Here is a 14,302-nt window from a genome sequence, read left to right as displayed (position 1 = left end):
GTTTTTTTGAGTATGGGTCTTGTTATGTAGCCCAGGCTGGTAACTTAACTCTACAACCTACCTGCCTCCCGATTGCTGGGATCATAGGTGCACATCACCATGCCTGGATCATTGAGGCTCTTTTATTTGTTTAAGTAAAAATTCAATTTTAACCTTATGAAACTAGATGCTTTTGTATCTCATATCATTCTTAACTTGGATGCAACTAATGCAATACACTTCTTAATTAGTTCTTAAAGCCAAATTCCATTTATTGGGGTGTAGAAGTCGAATTTGGAAAAATGAAAGTCTTTGCATCGTCAGGAGTAACCTAGCTCTGCTGAGTCTTCACTTGAGTAGCCCTTTGATTTTTCTCATCCCCGTGGCTTCAGTTCCTCTTGGCGCTTAGGGATGGCTGAATTTAGGAATTTGTCAGATTTCTCAGGCTGAGATATAAGTACATTTTTATAATGTAAACAGAAATTACATGTATTAAAAACGTGTTTTACAATTAGGATAAAGTGTGCTGAAAGTGGATTACATGTGTGAAAAATTTGAATTAAAAATAATTAGGATAAAAATTAAAATGAAGATGAGATATAAAATTTTTTGTATTGAAAATAGTAATTTTATTTGAGTGAAGATTATTTACAAAAACCCCAAGCATACATTATGAAACTAGTATAAGCTATTTTTCCTGTCATTGCCTTTGCCCCAAAGAGCACAGCCAAGAAATGTTGTATAAAATGAAACTAGGATCAGTATTCTACTGTTTTAATTTCCAATTGATAGCAGCTATAGAAACATTTATAATGGAGAAGAGTTACTTTAAAACTAGTTAATTTGTAAGTCTGCCTGAAATACCTTACAATGAGAATTCTTATAGTGGTAAAAACATACAAATGGTTGGAATTGGTGGCCATTCAAGCTTGTTCTAGTTACTTGGCAGGCAGAGATGGGGAGGATTGCAATTTGAGGCCAGCCCAGGCAAAATGTTCCTGACACTCCCATCTTGGTCAGTGATGAGGTATGATGGTTCTGTCATCCTCAAGCTATGCAGGGAAGCACAAATAGGAGGATCGTGGTCCATGCCAGCCCTGCATAAAGTCAGACCCTATCTAAAAAATAACCAATGCAGAAAAGACTGACAGAGTTGCTCAAGTGTTAGGGACTACCTAGCAAGTACAAGGCTGAATTCAACTCTCAGAACCACCCCCTCCCAAAAGACTCCCCAAACACACAAAAAAACAAGCACACACACACACCCTGCAAGTGGTGAGGTAGTATCTCCCTACCACCAAAATCTCCATCTCTGTCAGTGCTCCACAATTAGTTATTGTTGAAAAAAACAAAATAAAACTTAAAACAGGAGTAAATCAATTCTCAAATGATTTGCCTCTGAAATATAAGAAAAAATGCAGTTAATTAACCTCATCAAATGTTTTACAATATTCTTTACCATCTGCAACAAGGCAGCTTTACCACAAGTCTGTTTCACTAAATCCAGTGATTATAAATATCAATGTGTCTTAAAATAATTAAACAAAATATTACTAACTTTATTGATATTTACTGATACACTTTGTTTTTTGTAGGACTGGGGTTTGAAGCCAGGGCTTCAGGCTTGCAAAGCAGGCGCTCTACCCCATAAATTACACCTTCAGTCCATTTTTCTCTGATTTGGAGATGGGGTCTTGGGAACTATTTGCCTAGGTTGACCTCAAACTGCCAGCCTCCCAATCTTAACCTCCCAAGTACCAAGATGAGCAAGCGGCCCCCAGCTTACCGATATGCTTTAAGTTTTACTAATGTTGGGGCATAGGGTAAATGAATAAAGTAAAGAAGGGGAATATGATTGATGTACTTTTTATACAAGTATGAATAGGGAACATTCAAACCTATTGAAATCATAAGAAGAGGACTAAGGTAGAAAGGAGAATAAAGGAGGGGATGAACTAATTCAGGGTATAATATACACACATAAGAAATGTCACAGTGAAGCTCCCTGTATAACCATCGTAAACAAAAATGTCAAACTGCTTGCTAAATTAAGAGAACTAAAATAGTTCTTAAAATATATTTTGTTTAATTATATTTTGTTTCAATACTGGCCAAAAACAATCCCATCTCTACTGTTGTAGAAGTGAGTATTTTGCTATTTATGTTACAGATACTGTTCATTCATAAATTTGAGCCTCCTCCTTTAACCGAATTTCTCTCTTATTTTTCAGACTTTGTCCATTGGTGTTCTGGATATTTTTGGGTTTGAAGATTATGAAAATAATAGCTTTGAACAGTTCTGTATTAATTTTGCTAATGAACGTTTGCAGCATTACTTTAATCAGCACATCTTTAAGTTGGAGCAAGTGAGTACCTAAACATGTGTAGGTCATGATCTTGTATTTCAGTGCAGACAGTGTGGCGATCATAGCATTATGAGCAAATGACACATTAGAGCAGAATTTATGAGCCATGTCATATGGGAGTATTTTTTTTGTTTTAAATGCAGATGGTAGCAAAGTTTATCCGAATAGAAAAGGCCCTTTCAGAGGTGAATTGGGTCATTTTAGATATGGTGAGAACAACTAAAATATTGGTGATACTGGGATCTGAATTCAGACCCCCATGCCTGATCTACCTCTTGAGCCATCCTCTTAACCCTCTTTTTCTTTTATAATAGTCACCAAATAAACTTGCTAATATGTTCTTGTTTTTTTGAGTGCTTTATTGTGGCCTCATTGCTACAATCTTCTAGCTCTTTTTTGTTTTAGTTATTTTCAGGTAGGGTCTCATGTTTTTGTCCATGGTTGGCCTTAGATGGTGATACTCCTACCTATGCCTTCTGCATAGCTGGGGATTACAATCATATCCTTCATGCCCAGCTTAATTGTTGAGGTTGGGTCTTCTAACTATAATCCTCCTGATCTCTGCCTCCTGAGCTGTAGGTTGAGTGCATCTTTAAATAAAGATTCATGGGTTTGTTCTGGGTTTTTGTTAAGGATGTTGATTTTTTTTTTAATTCATATGTGCATACAATGCTTGGGTCATTTCTCCCCCCTGCCCCCACACCCTCCCTTACCACCCACTCCGCCCCTCCCTCCCCGCCCCACCCCCTCGATACCTGGCAGAAACTATTTTGTCCTTATCTCTAATTTTGTTGAAGAAGGAGTATAAGCAATAATAGGAAGGAACAAGGGTTTTTGCTAGTTGAGATAAGGATAGCTATACGGGGAGTTGACTCACATTGATTTCCTGTGCATTGTGTTACCGTCTAGGTTAATTCTTTTTGATATCACCTTTTCTCTAGTTCCTGGTCCCCTTTTCCTATTGAACTCAGTTGCTTCTAAGGTATCTGCTTTAGTTTCTCTGGGTTGAGGGCAACAAATGCTAGCTAACTTTTTAGTTGTCTTACCTATCCTCATATCTCCCTGTGTGCTCTCGCTTTTATCTTGTGATCAAAGTTCAGTCCCCTTGTTGTGTTTGCCCTTGATCTAATGTCCGCATATGAGGGAGAACATACGATTTTTGGTCTTTTGGGCCAGGCTAACCTCACTCAGAATGATGTTCTCCAATTCCATCCATTTACCAGCAAATGATAACATTTCGTTCTTCTTCATGGCTGCATAAAATTCCATTGTGTATAGATACCACATTTTCTTAATCCATTCGTCAGTGGTGGGGCATCTTGGCTGTTTCCATAACTTGGCTATTGTGAATAGTGCCGCAATAAACATGGGTGTGCAGGTGCCTCTGGAGTAACCTGTGTCACAGTGTTTTGGGTATATCCCCAAGAGTGGTATTGCTGGATCAAATGGTAGATCAAGGTTTAGCTTTTTAAGTAGCCTCCAAATTTTTTTCCAGAGTGGTTGTACTAGTTTACATTCCCACCAGCAGTGTAGGAGAGTTCCTTTTTCCCCTGTATCCTCGCCAATACCTGTTGGTGGTGGTGTTGCTAATGTGGCTATTCTAACAGGGGTGAGGTGGAATCTTAGTGTGGCTTTAATTTGCATTGAGGATGTTGATTTTTAATTGGTCTTCTGAGTTTGGTTGCCATGTGTACTACTAAGTATGCTTGCTTGACTGTGTTGGTCTCCGAGTTCTAAGATGGGATATAGAAGCTTATTTACAGAACCTTAAGTCAGCACAGAACGTGGATACAAAAAAACGAGGGTAGCTTGTAGAGACCAGGTGTATGACTAGATATTCCTTGTGAGAATCTCAGGATCAATTCAGTCAGTAGAAGATGAATGACTTTTCAGTTTCCATGAGAATTGTTTGGGTGGGAAGGTCTAAAAACTGTGGGGTTTCCAGCTAAGTATGAAATCAGCAACAGGTTGAGATTGTAACCCAGAATTTCAGCTTGTGCATGAGGAGATGGCCAGCAGCAGGGCTCATCACAGTTAACTTAAGGAAAATGGGAAAGAATGAGAAGTGAATAAAAAACACAGCAGTTAGTAGATCTATAAAGTAAGAAAAACTGATATGCTCAGTCTTGGGGCTTGTTTTCTCTCTCCTAGTGTCAAGCACACTGTTTTGCATAAAGGGTATAATGACTGGTTAACAGTTGACATAAGAATTGTTAGTCCTGGCTACCTTAATGTATGCTTAAAGTTTTATTTTTTTTTTTTATTTTATTTTATTTTTTTTTATGCTTAAAGTTTTAAACTTGACCTTTTATTTAGACATTACACTAGAACTGTTCAGTGATACCATTATTATAATATTAACTAACTTGTATAATGTTACTTATCAGGCAGGACCTTTTTTATCCTAATTTTATAGATGATGACTAACATAATTATTCGTACCAGAATTCCCCAGTTCCATTAATTATTACTTTTTACCAGAAGCTGAGCTGGGATTACTGTGTTGGTCTCTTGATTCAGTCCTGTGCTTTTTAAACTAGATCAAGCTTGATTAATATCTTTTATCTCTTGCAAATAGATGTAAGTGATAGAGGGATTAGGGAATGAGTTTTGTTCACTGTATTCTATATTTTCCAAAGAAAAGCATCAGTTGCTCTGTGGATCATTAAATTGCTTTTGAAAAAAGAAAAGTGTTCTTCTATTGTAAACTGACGTTATTTTTACCTTTTCTGTTAGTCTAGATTAGATATAGAGGAGCCATAAGAAATACCTTGGCTATAAATATTGTGTAAAACATTTCTTAACGGTTAAAATCCAGCTAAAATAGTTTGAGTGAGTGATTCTGAGTCCTGAATCGAGGTATTGGTATGATAACATGGAATAAGAGTCAGACAGGGAAATTTCTGAACTTTGAAGGTCTGTTTCCTTTTACTCTTTACAATGCTGCCCTTCTTTTCTTTACTTGTGTCATTAGTAAGTGGAATAACAGCCATATGCCAGTCATTGGGCCAGGCATTGAAGGTAGAAAATTTGGCATGTAAGAATCTGATTTGAGGCATTCCTAATCTAGCAGTTTTTCTTTTTCATTCTACTTTTGGTGATGTCAGAATAGAAAATTCTGACTGACTTTGGAGAACACCTCAAAAAGAGTGAACAAAATAACCTTGAAGGCACTAAATTTCAAATAGTGGAGGCCTAGATTTAGAGGAAGGAAATCTAGGTCAGCCAGACAAGCATTTGGACGCTATGTTCTTTCTAGAGACTTTTCTCTCTTGTGGTACTAGGTTGCTGCACCAGGCTCAAGGTTCTGAGGAATAGCAGAATTTTCTATTGCTTCAAAAGCTCAGAGGAGGCTCATGTTAATAACTCCTGTAGACTTTAGGTTTAGAGCCCAAAGGTTTACATATTTGAAGTGAAGGTAAGAAGAGATAGATTAAGCATTTAGGGGACTGAGGCCAAGTTCAAGTCATCTCAGTTCCTGATAAGGTTAAAATAGTATAGAATTTCTAGTGTTCTTAGCCATCTGTCAAGAGCAGATTGTTCTCAGTTAGAGGAAGAAGTCATCCCAGTGCTAAAATTACCTCTGGTAAGAAAAGAAAAGATCAATAGGGAAGAAAACTAACATGGATGAAAGCCAAGACAAGAGAAATGAGACCATAGAACTATAGGGGATCGAGGTAATGTCATCAGACATGGACTTTAAAGTAACTATGATGTCAAGAAAAAATTTTAAAAAGAGCAATGCATTTATTACAAACTATTGAACCCCAAACTATTCTACCCAATTCAGGAAAATCTAGAGCTAAAAAGGACACTGGAATTAAGAACACAAGATGATTTTTGGTAGTTAGATACAAGTTAAGAGAAAGTGAATTGGAAGACAGGCAAGAAGAAAATAGCAAGCATGATGAATGAAGATTTTTGTCACACTGGGACCTACCCCAAACCCAAAAAACACATATTTGAGGAGCTCTAAACACCCCTCAAAAAGTCTGAAAGGCACCCAGAGGAAACAAAAAATAACATGGTAAATGATGCAACAGTAAGTCTAGCAGTGAACTTTACACAACAGTCAGTGGAAGTTAAAAGACAATGGGATATTTTTCTTATAAGTGATGTGTTATTTGGACACTAGCTGATTTATCTCCAATTATAACTCAAAGGAGCAGTAAGGAAAGAAAAACAGAAATATTTTTAAAAGTGGGTGAATGTAAATGAATCTATTAAAGTTAGACAAAGATAAGGATAAAATATGGTTTAATGTTTAAATAGAACTAAAACACATGAGGGCAATAGCATTTAAGTTAGGAGGGGGAGTAAGTGGAATTTAAGGTGTAAGATTTTGTATTAACTGCTAATTTAAGGAGGATTTTATTTCTATTAGACATTGATAAGGAGGCATAATATAATTTCTAGAATAGCCACAAATAGTGAGATAATACAAAACTTTCCAAAGTCAATATAGGTTGCAAGGAAATTATGAACAAGTCAAGAAATCCAAAAGAAAGCAAAAAAGAGAATAAAAGGGAGGCCATATAGCTGAGTGTCATGGAGCACACCTGTACTCTTAGCTACTGGGGAGGCTGAGGGGCTGGAGGATCACGTGAACCCAGAAGTTTGGAGGCTGGGCTCAGCAACACAGTGAGGAGGAAAGCAAGATAGTGAGCAAAAAGAACCAATAATGAGATGGTTGGCTTAATCCTACAAATATCAATGATTGCATTACATATAAATGGATTGATTACTGAACTAGTACTAAAGATTGTCAAACTAGATATAATATAAAACTAAACTGCTGCTTATGAGAGATACTCAGGATACACAAAAGTTAAAAGGGCAGAAAAAATTGACCAAACTTTACCAAAAAAGCATTTGTAGTTGTCTTAGTGTAACATGTAAAACATTACTAGATATGAAAAGGAGTATATCATAATACTAAAAGGATCAGTTTATTTGGAAGTATACAGTTCTAAATTTATAGGTATCTGATAACATAGCCTCAAAAAATATGACACTAAAATATGAAGCATACATTTGTAATTGTGGGATATTTTAATATACTATGCCAACTTGCTGATAGAACAAGCATTCACAAAAACCCAGTCAGGATTACAGAAAAGTGAAAGCTTCTAGAGGATGCATTGGGTGCTGTTGTGGGTATCATTAGTGCCTGACCTTCAGTTCAGAAAGCCACCCTCCCTGGACTGACTGACCACAGTGATACAGATTTAAAAAGCAAATAGATAATTGACATACATAGAATATTGCACCACCAGCCACAGAATACACTTTTTTTTCACGTTCACATGGAACATTTACAAAATCTGTTCATATATTGGATCATAAAGTAAGAGCCAAATTTCTAAGAGTTAACACACATTTCAATACCATGATGAAATTATTTTAGAAACCAATAACTGAAAGACTACTGGACAATACTTGTATGAGTAAAAGTTAAGAAATGTGTTTATCAGTAGTCTAGAGGATGAATAAATTAATGTTTGAAATTATGAGCACATTGTGGGATAAGGCTAATGTATAATTAGAGGAAAATTCTGTCATTACTAGAAGATTTTAATGTTGAAAGTCAGTGATCCAACAAGTTGAGAAAAGATTAGCAAAGTAAACTCAAGGATAGTAGAAAAGAGAAAATAAAGATAAAAGGAAATTCAATAAAAGTAAAGACAAACATGCTGATCGGAGAAAACCAGTTAAGCCCAAAGTAATGTTTTGAAAAGACTAATCAGGAGAGATTCCAAGATGGCGGCTAGAGGGAGGAAACAGAAAGTGAGCCTCCTATAGTGAAATCTTACACGCTGGAGACACACCCTGTAGGTAAAACCACTGAGAAGAGGCAAAACTTTGACTCCTCCACACCTCCAGCCGGCGCAGAGCATCTCCACTTCACGTTAAACGGAGAAACCAGGAGGGCCCCCGGGCCGCCAGTCACCCGCTGCCAGATGGCTTGGGAAGACGCGGACAAGGTGAGCTTAGCGGTACCACGGTTCTCCCACAGACAAGCCTGGGCCAGAGCAGCATAGCCCCCTGGACAGATCGACCTCCACCTGGGGAAAAAAGAGAAACTGACTAATAAGCAATAACAACAATGAAGACACTCGGGCAAGAGGGTGGGGCGCACTGAGCGGCGAAGATTGGGGGAAGGGAATCCTTCCCGGAACTGTAAATAAACAAGCCCGATGGTCCAGAGAGGCTCCGTTGGGAGCGGGAGCGCGCAACCAGCAACCAGGAGCGGGAAAGCTTGTGAGAGTTGTTGAGGGAGGAAAACACAGGAGAGGAGGGAAGACCCACTTCCCAGTGAACTGTAAAAAAACATGGCGGCTGGCAGGAGCAGCACCACCGCCCAGTAATCAGGAGCGGGAAATCTTGTAAAAGTGGTGGTGGGAGGAAAACTCCACAGGAGGGGGGGAAGACCCACCTCCCACATGAACTGTAAACAAACATGGAGGCCTGACAACGCAGATGCAGCGTCACCTTTCCCAGTGTGCTTGGAAAGGGGAAAGCAGAGGCTCCCGCACAGGAGAACTCTGAGTAAACAAAGCCTGTGGGGCCAGGTGAGTGCTAAGCTCACCCCCAAGATCTGCATAAATAACGCCGCCAGCAACAGCAGGCTGACAGCAGTGGGCAGGTGAGCCACAGCTGCAGAAACCATTCTCAGAACTGTCTCCAGACTCTTTTTTTTTTTCTTTGTCTCCCTACCTTTGCTGAGAGAACAACCGAACTACACCTGCATGCTGAAAAACTTACTGAAATGGTATTGCATTTGAACTTGGGACACTTGGTGGGGTTTTTTTTATTTATTTTTTTGTGCAGTTTTGTTCTACTTTATGCGTCCCCTTTGATGAGACAACTACAGAACAACATCTGAGGCACCATCTCCAGGACTGGAGACTGAGACGGATACCAAAATTATTAAGACTGAAACTTCATTGCATTTGAACTTGGAGGTTTTTAAAAATTTTTTTTATTTTTTATTTTCTATTTTTCATTTTGTTTTATTTTATTTATATATATATATTACTTTCATTTACTTATTTTTTATTTTTATTCTTATCTTTATTCTTTTCATTTTTTATTTACAATCCTCTCTCTGTCTCTCTAAGGCCTGTTCAGCTTACTGTCGATGAGTACACTTTCTTGTTTGATTCCTTGTTTTGTTTTTTCCTACTTGTCTGTTTGTTTTTCCCTTTTCTTTAACTTCTTGCTTTCTATCTCCTCTCACCCTTCCATTCTAAATATCACCATTGTTATTATTACAAGTTAGAAAATACTTAATTGCACACAGTACAGGGACAGTAACAACACCAAAGACAATGACGGGAAGACAGTAAAAAAGGGAAACCAGTTTCCCCACAGCAAAAAATTAGTACAGGAACCAGAGGGGAATGAAGAAAACAAAAACTCAGATCCAGACTCCAACAAAATGAAGATAAACTATGCCAAAGAACCCAATGAAGCCCACAAGAATAATTTAAAAGAAGACATACTACAGGTACTCAATGAGAATTTTGGTCAACCAAAATGCAATAACGATAAAAACAACATGGTACTGGCACAAAAACAGACATGAAGACCAGTGGAACAGAATAGAGGACCCAGACATGAAGCCACACAACTATAACCAACTTGTCTTTGACAAAGGAGCTAAAAACATATGATGGAGAAATAGCAGCCTCTTCATCAAAACTGTTGGGAAAACTGGTTAGCAGTCTGCAAAAAACTGAAACTAGATCCATGTATATCACCCTATACCAAGATTAACTCAAAATGGATCAAGGATCTTAATATCAGACCACAAACTCTAAAGTTGATACAGGAAAGAGTAGGAAATACTCTGGAGTTAGTACGTATAGGTAAGAACTTTTTCAATGGAACCCCAGCAGCACAGCAACTAAGAGATAGCATACATAAATGGGACCTCATAAAACTAAAAAGCTTCTGTTCATCAAAAGAAATGGTCTCTAAACTGAAGAGAACACCCACAGAGTGGGAGAAAATATTTGCCAACTATACATCAGACAAAGGACTGATAACCAGAATATATAGGGAACTTAAAAAACTAAATTCTCCCAAAACTAATGAACCAATAAAGAAATGGGCAAGTGAACTAAACAGGACTTTCTCAAAAGAAGAAATTCAAATGGCCAGAAAACACATGAAAAAATGCTCACCATCTCTAGCAATAAAGGAAATGCAAATCAAAACCACACTAAGATTCCACCTCACCCCTGTTAGAATAGCCATCATCAGCAACACCACCAACAACAGGTGTTGGCGAGTATGCAGGGGAAAAAGGAACCCTCTTATACTGTTGGTGGGAATGTAAACTAGTACAACCACTCTGGAAAAAAATTTGGAGGCTACTTAAAAAGCTGGACATCGATCTACCATTTGATCCAGCAATCCCACTCTTGGGGATATACCCAAAACACTGTGACACAGGTTACTCCAGAGGCACCTGCACACCCATGTTTATTGCGGCACTTTTCACAATAGCCAAGTTATGGAAACAGCCAAGATGCCCCACCACTGACGAATGGATTAAGAAAATGTGGTATCTATACACAATGGAATTTTATACAGCCATGAAGAAGAACGAAATGTTATCATTCGCTGGTAAATGGATGGAATTGGAGAATATCATTCTGAGTGAGGTTAGCCTGGCCCAAAAGACCAAATATCGTATGTTCTCCCTCATATGTGGACATTAGATCAAGGGCAAACACAACAAGGGGACTGAACTTTGAGCACATGATAAAAGCGAGAGCACACAAGGGAGGGGTGAAGATAGGTAAGACACCTAAAAAGTTAGCTAGCATTTGTTGCCCTTAATGCAGAGAAACTAAAGCAGATACCTTAAAAGCAACTGAGGCCAATAGGAAAAGGGGACCAGGAACTAGAGAAAAGGTGATATCAAAAAGAATTAACCTAGAAGGTAACACCCACACACAGGAAATTAATGTGAGTCAAATCCATGTTTGGCTATCCTTATCTCAACCAGCAAAACCCCTTGTTCCTTCCTGTTATTGCTTATACTCTCTCTTGAACAATATTAGAGATAAGGGCAAAATAGTTTCTGCTGGCTATTGAGGGGGTTGGGATGAGAGCAAGTGGGAGGAGTGGGTGGTAAGGGAGGGGGTGGGGGCAGGGTGGAGAAATGACCCAAGCCTTGTATGCACGTATGAATAATAAAACAATAAACAAAAAAGAAAAGACTAATCATTGATATACCCCTCAAGACATTCATTAGATGGGTGTGGAATATAAATATCCAGACTCTCACTGACAAAGTCCACATTGTAGATCTTAACACATATTAAAGTAAGAGAATATACTAAGCTGCTTTATTCCATAGTACAGTTATCAAATACATGCAACAAAGAACATCCAGATGAGCAGTTAAGACAGCAAAATATTTCCTCACAACAGACTGTCATTCAGCAGAATGACTGAAATGGGAAAGACTGATGATGCAGGTATTGAAGGGATGTGTAGACAGAGACCACCGTACTGTGCCAGTGGCTGTGTGAATTGGTGTGCCACTTCAGAGAGCTGAGGTAGAAATGTGTGATCTGTCATACTGTTTTGTACTCTCCAACTAGGTAGAAATTCACACCAAAAGCTTTGTGCAGAAATAATGGCATTATTATTATTACATTTTTTTTGTGGGGGGGACAGGGTTTCACTATGTAGCCCAGGCTAGCCTTGACCTCCACTTCAGCCTCCCAAGTGTTGTGATTGTAGAGTTGTGCCGTATACCTGGCTTATAACAGCACTATTTATTTGTTTGTTTGTTTATTTATGGCAGTAGAGGGGTTTGAACTCGGCCTCTCTGCTTGGAAGGCAGGCGCTCTACCACCCAAGCCATCCCTCAGCTCTTGTGCCTTAGTTATTTTGCACATAGGCCTGGGTGTCTGCATATCTGGGACCACAGGCACCTGCCATCATGCCTGACTTGTCGGTTAGATGTGGTTTTGCTAAGTTTTTTGCCCATGGCTGACCTCAGTCGTGATCCTTCTGGTCTCTGCCTCTGAAGTAGCGAGATTGCAGGTATCAACTACCATGCCTGGCTAATGATGCTATTTTTAATGACCAAAACCAGCTAAATGTATTATATAAATAGTAGAATGGGTGAATAAGTTGCTACATATAAATGCAAGGGAATACGTACAATATTGGTTCTTAAAGTGTTGTTTCTACTCACTTCACATCAGTCCAATAGTAGCACCAAGATCACCTGGGAATTTTTTTTTCTTAGTACTAGGGGTTGAACTCAGGCCTCATGCTTGCTATTTTACAGTCCTGGTTTTTGTTATTAATATTTAAGTTGACGTTCAAAGGGCTGTCTCAATGTATGCCCACTGTGGGAGTACTTTACTTTAGTCCATTCAACCCCTTCCATTACTCTGTCTTGCCCCTTTACCTCCCACCCCGTTTTTCAGTAGCTTTCAGTACACATCCTTATGTCCTCTACCTTCACATATTAGGTTATATGATATTACTGATGCGCTATCATTCCCTTTTCCTTTCCTGCTTTCTGAGTTTCATAGAGTATTTCCACTGTCATAAACGTCTTCTAGGTCTGAATTTTTGTATGGTCACAAACTTGGTTTTGTGTATATGTTTATCTGTAGATATGTCTTCCACATATGAGTGAAGACGTGGTTTTTGTGTTTCTGATCCTGGTTTACTTCACTTAATATGATGTCCTCCAGTTGCATCCATTTGCCTTCAAACCCCATGTCGTTACTGCTTATGGCTGAATAAAACTCCATTGTGTATATACACCACAGTTTCGTGATCCATTCACCAGTTGCAGAGCACCTGGGTTTCCAGAGTTTGGCTATTGTGAATAGTGCTGCAGTGAACATCGGTGTACAGGTGTCTCTACTGCATCCGGTCTTAGGTTCCTTTGCGTAGATGCCCGGGAGTGGTATCACTGGATTATATGGCAGTTCTGTGTCTAGCTTTTTGAGGACTCTCCATACTGCTTTCCGTAGTGGTTGATCCCACCAGCAGTGAATAAGGGTTCCTGTTTCACCACATCCTCACCAGTAATTGTTGCTGTTATTACCATTGATTATGGCCATTCTGACGGGGGTGAGATAAAATCTAAGTGTTTTGATTTGCATCTCCTTTATAACCAGGGAAGTTGAACACCTCTTCATGTGTTTACTGACCATTTGTACCTCTTCTTTTGAGAATTCCCTGTCTGTTCATGGGCCCATTTCTTCATTGGGGTGTTGATTCTTTGGGGTTGATTTTTTTGAGTTCCCTGCAGATTCTGGATATTAGTCCCTTATGAGATGAGTAGCTGGCAAAGATTTTCTCCTATTCTATGGGCTTTCTCTTGAGTCTGGTGACTGTTTCCTTTGCTGTGCAGAAGCTCTTTAGTTTGATGCAGTCCCATCATTATATATTTTCCTTAGTGGAGTCATCAGTTAGTGTTACTGAGATTCAGACCTAAATTTTGATAGAGTGATCTGAGAAATAAGATTCTAACCAAAAAACTTAGTTGCATGTACTTTTTAAAGTACACTGTATTCACTGTATGGAGATTGTTCATCTGAACTTATACATCCTTCCATTATGTGAATTGGTGATTAACATCATTTAAAAGCTTAGACTGTTCTTTTAGGTGTGGTAGAAAGCTTTTTACTACTTGTTGTCAAGTACCTCTCATTTTCTGCAAGATGGGTAAATGGCTGGTTGTCACTTGGTTTGCTAGGAGGAGTATAGAGCTGAAGGCATCAGCTGGCGCAACATAGACTACACTGATAACACCTGCTGCCTAAGCCTTATCAGCAGAAAACCAACGGGGCTGCTCCACCTTTTGGATGAAGAAAGCAAGTGAGTATGATCCTTCTGATTTTGTTATTGGCCATTGGACTTTTTATGTCTTGTTGAGTGTAAACTTTCTCCTTATATTTTCAAATAAA

At 38.7% G+C, this 14,302-nt stretch overlaps 1 protein-coding gene across 11 annotated transcripts in view; it reads left to right on the top strand.

Moving 5' to 3' along the window:
- Positions 1 to 14,302, top strand: part of Myo9a (myosin IXA) — a 242,541-nt gene that overhangs the window by 101,111 nt on the left and 127,128 nt on the right. For all 11 annotated transcript variants that reach the window (XM_074061667.1, XM_074061666.1, XM_020181924.2 and 8 more), the window contains 2 exons: positions 2,211 to 2,345; positions 14,092 to 14,213. In XM_074061667.1, coding sequence (XP_073917768.1) covers positions 2,211 to 2,345; positions 14,092 to 14,213 — 257 coding nt within the window. The remainder of the gene's footprint in view (positions 1 to 2,210; positions 2,346 to 14,091; positions 14,214 to 14,302) is intronic.

This window comes from Castor canadensis, chromosome 19 (assembly GCF_047511655.1).
Source record: "Castor canadensis chromosome 19, mCasCan1.hap1v2, whole genome shotgun sequence".
NCBI classification, from domain to species: domain Eukaryota; kingdom Metazoa; phylum Chordata; class Mammalia; order Rodentia; family Castoridae; genus Castor; species Castor canadensis.
This window is presented reverse-complemented; position numbering and strand designations above follow the sequence as displayed.